Source organism: Brassica napus, chromosome A3 (assembly GCF_020379485.1).
Source record: "Brassica napus cultivar Da-Ae chromosome A3, Da-Ae, whole genome shotgun sequence".
In the NCBI taxonomy this organism is placed as follows: domain Eukaryota; kingdom Viridiplantae; phylum Streptophyta; class Magnoliopsida; order Brassicales; family Brassicaceae; genus Brassica; species Brassica napus.
Window position 1 is genome coordinate 24,103,532 of NC_063436.1, and position 12,093 is coordinate 24,115,624.

The window sequence follows — 12,093 nt, forward strand, 5'->3', positions numbered from 1 at the left end:
CTCCAATCCAGAATCTTACTCTTCTTTAGCTTTTAGTTCTGCAAGTTTCATAATCAATGGAGTTTTCTCTTCCTTCTGCGTCATTTCTTCTAAAGCTTTATGGCTATTTGTTATTTTGAAGCTTACCTCTTGGACCTAAAGTAGAAGGTCGAGCTACTTGTCTCTTTGGTAGCCCCACGTGGTCTAAATTTCTAAGCCCACTTAATCCCATCAATTAAGTTGTATCAAATTACAAATGATTAGTACAACCTCTTACATAAGAAATTACGAATGCAGAAAATCTAGCATAGATGATACTATCCTTTTTTAACGTCAAAACGAAGAGATCTCTCTTCTTGAATCCATTAATTAGACTATAGACCTTAAAGCTAAATGGTCAAGACACTCCTTAGCATCAAAATGGTTATTACATTTGTTGTTGACTAAATTAACTAACTCAACTAAATATATTTTACAATAGATGAATTGTTAACACATTAAAAGGTAGATTAAATTTCTACTAGCGTTTTGTCAAACATTCAACTATGTTTATCCCAAATTTAACAACACCCAATATGTAACGTCAACAAAAAAGTTTTTTTTTTTATCTCACATTTTCTTTATTTCATTTCCAATAAAATTAAATTTACTTCAAGATTATACAGCTTAAACTTGAATATGGGGAAAATCACATTTTAAATCTTAATTAAGTATAAACTATGAAACAAATTTGTTTTTTTTCTTCCTTACATTCATGTTAGGGAAAACCACATTTTAAATCTTTAAGTTGGCAAAAGTTTTCATTTTAAACCATAGAGTTCAACTGCTAACACTTTAAAATTTAAACAATGAAATTAGTTTCAATTTAAGAAAAAACCAAAAAGGTTAAATATTCTAGAATTAATTAATTAAATTAAATAACATTAGTGCTAACAACAAACTCCATACGTTACTTTCTTACTAACAAATTAATGGGTATAGTAAATGTCTTTCTTTATTGCTTCTCCTACCATACAAATACAAGAAAGAACAAAGCAACACACAAAAACACTTCACTTTTTTTCCACTAATTAATTAGTTTCTTCTTCTCTTCTTTCCAAAAAATATGGAGAATTGTTGGAGTTAAACATAAAGATAACTTAGGAGTTAAGTTACACCAATCCTAATGAGTATAGGATTAGAGAAAAAAGGAAATATGTGTTCCTAATGAGTTTAGGAAATATAGTCTCTATATAAAGAGTTGCAAGAGTGTTGCATACCTTTGTGTGAGCTTAGAGATTGTGTTTGAGTGCTTAAGTTTTGTGAGTGTTTCTTAAGCTAATAAAGAAGAGTTTCTTTATATTGAGTTCATACAATCCTAGGCTTATATTTGGTATCAGAGCAAAACCTGATTGAGAATCATGGGTGATCTAGTTACCACAACAGTTAAGAAGGAAGGAGGCTCGTCTTCTATAAAGTGTCCGATGTTAAACACAACCAATTACACCGTGTGGTCAATACGGATGAAGATGTTGCTTAGGGTTCATAAGGTGTGGGAAGTAGTCGACCAAGAATCAACTAACGACGAGAAGAACGATATGGCATCAGCACTCTTGTTTCAATCCATCCCGGAAAGCATGATCTTACAAGTAGGAGGACTTGATTCCGCAAAGAAGATATGGGAAGCGATCAAAACTCGCCATGTAGGAGCTGATAGGGTAAGAGAGGCACGACTTCAAACCCTCATGACTGAATTCGAGCGGCTAAAGATGAAAGAAAACGATAAGATCGATGACTTTGTGGGCAAGCTATCGGAGATATCATCGAAGTCAGCTGCATTGGGAGAGAATATGGAGGAAGCCAAACTCGTGAAGAAATTCCTACAAGGCTTACCACGCAAGAAGTATATTCATATAGTTGCTTCTCTTGAACAACTATTGGATTTAAACACCACGGGTTTCGAAGACGTTGTTGGTCGCTTGAAAGCATACGAGGAACGGATATCGGCGGAAGAAGACGAGGATACACAAGAAAGCCAGAGCAAGCTTATGTATAGCAATACAGAAACACCAACTTATCGAGACACAGAGTATAGAGGACGTGGTCGAGGTGGCCGATACTATGGTAGAGGAAGAGGACGCGGTAGGTCTTATTGGGAAAACAGAGACGCCTCCAAGATCACATGTTACCGATGCGATAAAGTGGGACACTTTGCTGCTACATGTCCAGATAGACTACTCAAACTACAAGTAACAACTGAAAGCAAGGACGGAGATGATACTCATGAAGCCGATGGGCTTATGATGCATGAAATTGTCTATCTCAACGAGCAAAACGTAAAGCCCAAGGAGTTCGATTCCAGTACTGATGGTGACAGAATATGGTACTTAGACAACGGAGCGAGTAACCATATGACTGGAAATAGAAGCTATTTTAGATCCATTGATGAAACAATCACTGGAAAAGTTCGTTTCGGCGATGATTCAAGAATAGACATCAAAGGAAAGGGTTCTGTGTTGTTTGTAAGCCAAGACGGAAGAAGAAAGATCCTTGCTGACGTTTACTTTATTCCAGAGTTGAAGAGTAATATTATAAGTCTCGGACAAGCTACAGAATCGGGATGTGATGTAAGAATGAGAAAAGATTACCTTACTCTCCATGATAAAGATGGAAACTTGATCGTGAAGGCACCAAGGTCTAAAAACAGATTATATAAAGTTATAATGGAGGTGGAAGAACACAAGTGCTTACAACTTGAGATTAAGGATGACTACTCTCGCTGGCATGCACGCTTAGGGCATCTTGGAGCCGATGCAATGAAGACAATGATAGGGAAAGAGCTCGTCACCGGTTTTCCCAAGATCAAAGTCGAGAAGGAGACTTGCGATTCTTGCTTGCGTGCTAAACAAGCAAGACAGCCGTTTCCACAATCTACCTCCTATCGTGCATCCTCTGTTCTAGAACTCGTGCACGGTGATTTATGTGGACCGATAACACCACCCACCGCAGGAAGAAGCAGGTACATATTTGTGCTCATAGATGATCACTCACGCTATATGTGGTCTATCTTGCTGAAAGAAAAAGGAGAAGCATTCGACAAGTTTAAAAGATTCAAAGCATTAGTCGAGCATGAGACCGGTAAAAGCATAAAGACGTTAAGAACAGACAGGGGAGGAGAGTTTACAAGCTCTGAGTTTAAAAGTTTTTGCGAAGCATCGGGTATACAACGTCACTTAACTGCTCCGTACACACCGCAGCAAAACGGAGTAGTAGAGAGACGAAATAGAACCTTGTTAGAGATGACAAGGAGTATTTTGACACACATGGAAGTGCCAAACTACTTATGGGGAGAAGCTGTTCGACACTCAACCTATTTGATCAATCGAATAGCAACCAAGACTTTGGTTTCTTCAACACCGTACGAAGCTTTCAGAGGAAGAAAACCAAACATCAACCATCTACGAGTATTCGGCTGTACTGCACATGCTAAGGTGGAGACAGTAAACTTGAAGAAACTGGATCATAGGTCTCGTCCCGTTGTGTATCTTGGAACCGAACCCGGTTCTAAAGCATACAGGTTACTCGATCCTAAGGTACAACGTATAATTGTTAGCAGAGACGTTGTCTTCGAGGAAAGCAAAGCATGGGAATGGAATAAGAGTGGTCGAGATATAACAGAGAAACCAGGATCATTCAAAATAGTACTTGGAGGTCATGAAGACAACGTGGCTGAAGGAGACAATGAGACAGACAGCAACGTCCACGAGGACCAAAACACAGCCGAAGAAGATAACAACGAGACTACGGTTGAAACCGATGAAGAAACAGAGGAGTTTCAGCCTAGAAGGTCAACTAGAATCAGTAGGAAGCCAGCTTATCTAGATGACTACATCTATCTCGCCGAGGTAGAAGGAGAACGTCTCTTGCTCCTTTTGAATGAAGAGCCATGGGACTTTGAAAGCGCAAGAGAGGAGAAAGTATGGCGTGATGCATGTGAAGAAGAGATCAAATCGATTGTGAAAAACAATACTTGGGAACTTGTTGATCTACCAGCAGGAGCTAAACCGATTGGCTTAAAATGGATATTTAAGATTAAGAGGAACGCAGATGGGAGCATAAACAAATATAAATCAAGACTGGTGGCTAAAGGATACATTCAAAGGCATGGGATCGATTTCGAGGAAGTATTTGCGCCCGTGGCACGCATCGAAACCGTCAGGTTTATCATTGCACTAGCAGCCTCACGAGGATGGGAGATTCACCACTTAGATGTCAAAACCGCGTTCCTTAATGGAGATTTAAAGGAAGTAGTGTTTGTGAGCCAACCCGAAGGCTACGAGGTTAAAGGTCAGGAGCATAAAGTATACAAACTCCATAAAGCCCTATATGGTCTAAGACAAGCCCCAAGAGCCTGGAATGAGAAGTTAAACAAGGTTCTTGAGAAGTTAAATTTCAATCGTTGCTCGAAAGAACCTTCCTTGTACCGCAAGCAACAGAAAGATCGACTTCTCCTAGTTGCTGTATACGTTGACGATCTACTGGTTGCAGGCTCCGACCAAGACATGATAAGAGAGTTCAAAAAGGAGATGTCAAGTAACTTTGAGATGAGTGATCTCGGGTTATTAACTTACTATCTTGGAATCGAGGTGTGCCAAGAGAAAGGAAAGATAACTTTAAGTCAGTCAAGATATGCAAATAAAATCTTGACTGAAACAGGTATGTTCGAATGTAATGCCACACAAACACCAATGGAGTTCGGTCTAAAGATCTCCAAGGCTGAAGAAGAAGAGAGTATTGACGAGAAGGATTATAGGCGAAAGATTGGATGTCTACGCTATTTACTTCACACACGACCTGACCTTGCGTTCTGTGTAGGACTACTTAGCAGATACATGCACGATCCTAGAAGATCCCACGGAGCCGCGTTGAAGCACGTCCTGAGGTATCTTAAAGGATCAACAACACTAGGCCTCGTGTACAAGCAAGCAAGTACAATGGAGATTCAAGGCTTTAGTGATTCAAGTCATAATATTGATGATGATGATGGTAGGAGTACTACAGGCCACATTTTTTATTTAAATGATTGTCCTATCACGTGGTGTTCTCAAAAGCAAGAGACAGTAGCACTATCATCTTGTGAAGCAGAGTTTATGGCTGCAACTGAAGCTGCAAAACAAGCCATATGGCTTCAAGATTTGCTCGAAGAGGTTACGGGTCAACCAAGGCAAAAAATAGTGGTACGGCTTGATAACAAATCGGCTATTGCCCTCACCAGAAATCCAGTCTTCCATGGTCGAAGTAAACATATACACAAGCGCTATCACTTCATTCGGGAATGCATCGAGAACGAACAAGTTGACGTCCAACATGTGCCAGGAGCAGAACAAAAGGCAGACATGTTAACTAAAGCTTTGGGAAGAATCAAGTTCAAGGAGATGAAGGATCTTGTTGGAGTTCAAGATATTGAAGAAGTTAACTTTAAGTTTAAAGGGGAGAATGTTGGAGTTAAACATAAAGATAACTTAGGAGTTAAGTTACACCAATCCTAATGAGTATAGGATTAGAGAAAAAAGGAAATATGTGTTCCTAATGAGTTTAGGAAATATAGTCTCTATATAAAGAGTTGCAAGAGTGTTGCATACCTTTGTGTGAGCTTAGAGATTGTGTTTGAGTGCTTAAGTTTTGTGAGTGTTTCTTAAGCTAATAAAGAAGAGTTTCTTTATATTGAGTTCATACAATCCTAGGCTTATAAGAATTACGTCGGCGAGAGTGGATTTGCTCCTCTAAACAAAACCGTCTTCACACGTGATCAAGAACAAATGAAAGAAGAAAATTTCCCCTTCCAAGTCGTTGACCAATCAAAGCCCACAAGCTTTCTTCAAGACTTCCACCATCTTGATCATGATGATCAGTTTGATCATCACCATCATCATGGGTCTACATCTTCAAATTCTTTGCTTGTTATCCAAACTACGTCATCTTGTGTCAATAGTTCTCCTTTCGAGCATTGCTCTTACCAAGACAACATGGTCAATTTGGTCGATGAACATGGTAGTACTATGGACATGGAGCAAAACAACATGATGATGAGGATGATCCCTTTTGGTTACCCTCCTAGAGGGATCACCAAGCCTATGAACTTCGTGATGCCAGATGAAGTTTCATGTGTTTCTGCAGATAATGATTGTTATAAAGCGATGAGTTTCAATAAGACCAAACCAATTCTGACAAGAAAGTTGTCTTCATCTTCGTCGTCATCATCATGGAAAGAAAAGAAAGAAAAAACATTAGTCAAAGGACAATGGACTTCTGAAGAAGACAGGTTCGTTATTAACATAATATAGCTTAGGATCAATATTTCATAAAATATATATTAGTCTCATTAAAATAGGAGAGTACTCCTTGAACTATATTAAGTTATTATGCAATATTACTAACAATAGTTAGATAAACTTTTCCATTTTGCGGGTTATTAGTTAAGAGTAATTGTTTTTGATAATAGGATATTGATTCAATTTGTGGAGAAATATGGATTGCGGAAATGGTCGCATATTGCACAAGTGTTACCGGGAAGAATTGGGAAGCAATGTAGAGAGAGATGGCATAACCATTTGAGACCTGACATTAAGGTATGAACTAGTAACCTACCATTTACGTAGTGATGATAAAGGAAACTAAATATTAGATAGTTTTCAGAGATTATGAATATATTTGTTGTAGAAGGAAACATGGAGTGAAGAAGAAGACAGAGTGCTTATACAATCTCATAAAGAGATTGGGAACAAATGGGCAGAGATTGCCAAAAGACTCCCTGGAAGAACAGAGAACTCGATCAAGAACCACTGGAACACGACAAAACGAAGACAATTCTCTAAGAGAAAATGTAGATCTAAGTATCCAAGACCTTCTCTGTTGCAGGATTACATAAAGAGCTTGGGTTTGGGAGCTTTGTCGTCCTCCTCTGTGCCTGCAAGAGGTAGACGCAGAGAGAGTAACAAGAAGAAGGATTTTGTGGCGGTTGAGGAAGAGAATAAGAAGAATGAAGATGAGCTTTACGGACTAGACAGGATAGTGCCTGAATGTGTGTTTACTGATGACTTTGGATTCAATGAGAAGCTGCTTGTGGAAGGATGTAGCATTGACTCCTTACTTGATGACCTTCCTCAGCCTGACATTAATACTTTTGCTCATGGATTCTGATTTGTATTGTTTTTCTTTTTTAGTTTCAGTTTTTTTTTGAATGAGACATATTCACCAAACTAAGCAAAAATAATTCAACTCGCAGGGTTTTGTTTCAACTGAATAGAACAACAAAATATCATTCTACCAGTGTCTTCGCTGTAATTTTATGTTTCTGATGTTTGCATATTTTTTTGATGAAAATTATAAAAATACAGTTAAATCTAGTCTGTTAGATGTTTAAGAAGGTGAAGATTTGTGACCAAAAAGAAGGTGAAGATTAGTTTAACATGTTGAAGTAACAGAAACCGCAAACCTAACTTGTGCAACAAGAATATTACTTAATTTGTGATACAAGCAACCACATAAGAAAACTTCTGTTACAAGAAAGAAAAGTTTTACAAAACAACAACAAAAAAACAGATCATCAATCATTCAAAGGAGTACATAACATCATCTCTTAGCAATCAATCAAAAGGCAGTTCTGCGAAAGGGCGGTCGTATCAGTCTTAGAGACAAAAGGATTGATACGAACCCAAACAAGAGAAAACACTGAAGCCAGCAAGATAGACCAGAGAATAACAATGGTGGGTGTCCTGTTCTGTCTTCCCATAAGACCTTTAAGGAAAGGATAAAGATGGAGAACGACCCAAAAGGCGAAGAAAATCTTCCCAAACAAAGGTCCCCAAGCTTCATAGCCTTTGTTTAAAGCATCAGAGAAGCCAGCAACGACTCCAACCAAGTTTATTATGAGAAGTGATGTCGGAGGGATCAAGAGTGTTGTCCATTTGACAATGTAAAGCTCACCGAACTCCAAATCTTCTGCGGTTTTCGATGTGACTGTGAAGTTTGTGTCGAGACCAGCAAGCATTTTGAGGAAGCCTTGGAAAACAGCAAACAGATGAGCTGAGACACCTCCAATAACCCAAAACTGCTCGTTTCTCCATAAGTCCTCAATGCTCACTCCACTCCATCTAAGCTCAAGGACGCTTGTTAAGATGATTGATATGAACAGACCTAGAAACAGCATGCTTGCTAGGTTTGATAGCTGCAATAAAATAACAACAAGATCAGTAAAATAACCTAAATACACAACCCCCTAAAATGTTACTTGTTTGACAAGTTACCGTTGGGATGATGAATTTGCCGGTGAGAAGACAAATGGCGGGAAGGGTACAATAAGCAACAAGAGGCAAGGACGTGAAGGGATAAACAATGGTGTTTATATAAGCCATTCTCTGAAGCCACTTGAGGCGGCCTCCACTGCAACCGTACCAGAGAGGACAATGTCTACTAAGGAAGATCTCAACCGAGCCAAGAGCCCAACGCAGAACCTGGTGAAGCCTATCTGATAGATTGATAGGAGCAGACCCTTTAAAAGCTGGTCTTAGTGGCATACAGTAAATAGACCTCCATCCACGGCAATGCATCTTGAAACCCGTCAAAATATCTTCCGTGATTGATCCATAAATCCATCCGATCTACAAAAACAGAAATAAAGATTATTACTATATATTGCCATATATAGTAATATTTTTAAATATTGATAGTAAAGATAAGAAAGAGTTACTTACTTCTTTTCCCCATTCAGTTTTCTCTTCGTATCCGCAACTAATGACATGAATAGCTTCTTTGATGAGCGTTGAAGGGTTCACAGAGTCAGGAACACCACCGTTCTCCATAAGTGTAGACTCGATGAAAACCGCAGAGAGACCAAACGTTTTCTCAAAGCTTGTTTGTGAAATGAGCATAGATCTCTCGTACTCATCGTAGTTGTCTAGGTCTCCTAGGTTAAAGATGACAGCGTCAAGTTCTTCTCTCTTTGCGTCTTTGTAAATCTCTGAAGGATCTTGTGTTTGTTTTTTCTTGCTTGGACAGCAGCAACAAGATGAGGAAGAAGATTGTGGTAACATCTTTGGTTTAGAAGGTGGACTATATCCGTACAGTGCTTGTCTTCTGAAGACACAACCGGTTCCGACATAGACCGGTCCTTGAATCCCATCAAGCCCTCTCATATTAACCTGAAACCAAAGTCACAAAGAAGCTCAATATTTTCTTGAATTTATGAGAAAAAGAGCTTGGAGTTTGCGGTAACTTTACGTCGAAGAAAACTATGTTTCGGTTAGCGTATCGATCACTCTTGTCGATTCCATCAAACCTCTGTGGGAACTGAACATAGCAAACGTCTTGACCAACAACTGGATCCATTAAGAAGCACATTGCTTCACGGACGGCTTTACTGTTGTTGACGTAGTGATCACAATCAAGATTTAGAATGAATGGAGCATTCGTTAGAACCGCAGAAACCCTCACCTACAATGAAAACAAACTCATTAGGATTGTGTCACAAGTAAGGAAAATTTGAAGTTTCTACCAATGCGTTCTCTGCTCCAGCCTTCTTGTGATGTTGATATCCAGGCCTCTTCTCTCTAGAGACGTATACCAATCTTGGAAGTTCGTTTCCTTCAACGTCCCGCGCACCGCTATATCCAAGAAAAACCTACCAAGAGAAGGTCAAAGATTAAGAAGAAAAATATACAAGTATAATGTTAAGAGTCTTTCATATTAAACCTGAATCATTCCTGGATGGTCACGAGTATTGTTTCCAGGCCAAGAGGTTCCATCTTGCATTGTCCATCCTTCTTCTGGTGTCTTTTGAGCCTTGGCCACTAAAGCATTCATTCTGATCTTGAACTCTTCATAATCTCTCTACAAAGAAACCATGAGTTAAGTTTTTGATAATGTTATGGATATTATTAAAGCCTTTGTTTTACTTACTTTCATGGCTCTACGTTCTTTGACAAAAGAAGGCTGAACCTTGTCCCTCAAGTAATCGATTTTAAGCGAGAAGTAAAACTCCGGAGCTCGCGGTTCAATCGAGTACTTCTTGCAGAAAGGTACCCATTTCCTAGCAAAATCAGCTGTCTCAACCAAAGACTCAAACGAAAGCATCGCAGCACCATCATCAGATACATAGCAAGAGACCTTATCCACCGGATAATCAAGGGCCAGGATCGAAAGAACGGTGTTTGCAGTGATCAGAGGAGGCTCCTTCAACGGATCTACTGTACTGACAAAGAAATCCACAGCTGCAAGCTGTGATTGCTCGCCTTCTCTTTCAAACCTGCACAATGTTTTGATTACAAGATATTGAAGATATTTTGACCTAACGTGTAGGTTAAGTTACTGTGAAAAGATTTGTTACCTTGCGGATAAACGGTCGATGTAAGTTTCTCTGTTGATAGGAGACCATTTAGGAAACTGATCCAACACCCATGAGAAAGCAAACCAGATCTCACATATCACAGATGTTAGCCATAGACCGTAAGCACTGTCCACAGGATGGGTGATACGGTAGTGGAAGAACAGAGCCAAGATGGTCAAACGCATGATGATTACGATTCTGTATGAAGTTATCTTTGTCCTTGGGATAGGTATCACAACCGAGAGCACATCTGTAGCAGAAGCAGCCTCTGGGTTTCTGAGAAATGGCACAGACAGACCAATCAGTGTCTAACACTTTGTGGTGATTAATGTACAAAGACTATGTTGTTCCATGAGAGAGAATGTGCTTACAGTGATATATCTTCCATGTGCTGTTGGGGAGGAACCTGTGCATCAGGGTCTTCAGCTTTTGTTGCCTTTGCATGTTTCTTCTTATTTTTCTTGCTCTTCTTGTCTTTCCAGCTATCAACTCTGTTCTTCCATATAGGGTTTCCGTATTCATCATTAAGTTCTTCAAGGACAAAACACAATCCCATTGTTTAGATTTTAAACTATTTAAACTCACAAAAGTGTAGAAAACTATTGGATTTGCTTCTTAGTTTCTTACCACTGTCTATTGTGGAGACTGTACTTACATGCCTAGCATGAATTCCAGAATCCTACAAAAATCAAGAACAGTTATTATTATTATTTTTTTGATCAAAAAATCAAGAACAGTTATTATCAGATCTTATAAACACATAAAAAGAAACTAATAATATAGTACACACCTGAGGAGTGTTACTGATGTGTGTTGCAATAGTGGATTGGTGTTTAGATGTCTTTATCTCAACATCATCAAGCACATTCTCTGAGGAGGAAACACACAAAACACAAACTGTAAAATATCCTTCAACAACAGATAGCAAATTTATGGAAAGCCATTTGAACAAATGTGATAATACCATCGTAAGGATTGCCGCAGCGCAAGCAGATTCTTCGACCTTCTTTGAATTCATATTCAAGACATGCTTTGCAGATCGGGAAACTACACTCATGGCAAGCAACGAAGAACTCTCCGTTTGGTTTCACACCAATCTCCTCTCCGCAAGTGTTGCAGACCGGAGACTTAGACTCCATCATCTTCGTTTTCCCTTGGGAGAGAGAGACAAGAAAATAACCCTAGTTAGGGACTGAGATTTTTGTTGTGTAAGAGAGATTGAGAGTCATGGGTGTGTTTTTAAGAGAGTGGGAAAAAGAGTTTAATTTTTCTTTTTCTTTTTTTAAGTTTGGTGGATTGGTGAAAAAATCGGAAGTTCAGAAGTTTCTATCGTTCACCAGTTTTTTTTTCTGAGAAAGCTGATGGCTAGCTAAAACATACATTGTTTAGTTGGCAAGAAGAAGATTTTGCGGGAAAGTGAAGGAAAGTTTCAGTTAAAGTTAGTGTGTCTGATGTGACACATGATGTTTTTGTCTCTAACCATCGGCAGATAATTGCTTGCCTCCTAAGCGTCACCGTACTTTCTCCATCACGTCAACATTTTAAAATATATTATATAATTTAAAAATAATTAGCATTTTTTAGTGTATATATCAAATTATTGATAATAATGAAAAATAACACATAAACAAATGATCAGTTAATCATTCAATTACATAGAAAGCAGCGGTACATATACTCACACAATGGACTGAATCGATAATCTGCAGAAATCGATAATAGAAGAAGATTAATAAGGTAACATGTTTCTA

At 38.7% G+C, this 12,093-nt stretch overlaps 2 protein-coding genes across 2 annotated transcripts; one reads left to right on the forward strand and one right to left on the reverse strand.

Moving 5' to 3' along the window:
- The first annotated feature begins 5,506 nt into the window (after window positions 1-5,506).
- Window positions 5,507-7,569, forward strand: LOC106359667 (transcription factor MYB98-like). The gene is made up of 5 exons (XM_048777054.1): window positions 5,507-5,510; window positions 5,617-5,642; window positions 5,703-6,280; window positions 6,461-6,587; window positions 6,679-7,569. The coding sequence occupies exons 1-5, from the start codon at window positions 5,507-5,509 to the stop codon at window positions 7,156-7,158; spliced, it is 1,215 nt and encodes a 404-aa protein (XP_048633011.1). The 3' UTR covers window positions 7,159-7,569.
- On the reverse strand, window positions 7,459-11,564 carry LOC125607118 (cellulose synthase A catalytic subunit 8 [UDP-forming]-like). The gene is made up of 12 exons (XM_048776859.1): window positions 11,307-11,564; window positions 11,133-11,212; window positions 10,970-11,021; window positions 10,714-10,873; window positions 10,343-10,618; window positions 9,916-10,261; window positions 9,709-9,846; window positions 9,512-9,637; window positions 9,238-9,450; window positions 8,712-9,158; window positions 8,265-8,618; window positions 7,459-8,185 (listed from the first exon to the last, which is right to left on the reverse strand). Exons 1-12 carry the CDS (start codon window positions 11,482-11,484, stop codon window positions 7,598-7,600), a joined length of 2,958 nt encoding a protein of 985 aa, XP_048632816.1. The 5' UTR covers window positions 11,485-11,564; the 3' UTR covers window positions 7,459-7,597.
- Window positions 11,565-12,093: the final 529 nt, after the last annotated feature.

Coding starts and splice junctions, on each gene's coding strand:
- LOC106359667 (XM_048777054.1), top strand. Junction 5,643..5,702: donor TGTTTGAGTGCTTAAGTTTT/GTGAGTGTTTCT, acceptor ATACAATCCTAG/GCTTATAAGAATTACGTCGG. Junction 6,588..6,678: donor ATTTGAGACCTGACATTAAG/GTATGAACTAGT, acceptor TATTTGTTGTAG/AAGGAAACATGGAGTGAAGA.
- LOC125607118 (XM_048776859.1), bottom strand. CDS start 11,484: ATGATGGAGTCTAAGTCTCCGGTCTGCAACACTTGCGGAGAGGAGATT. Junction 11,022..11,132: donor ACATCAGTAACACTCCTCAG/GTGTGTACTATA, acceptor TGATTTTTGTAG/GATTCTGGAATTCATGCTAG. Junction 10,262..10,342: donor ATCGACCGTTTATCCGCAAG/GTAACAAATCTT, acceptor AACATTGTGCAG/GTTTGAAAGAGAAGGCGAGC.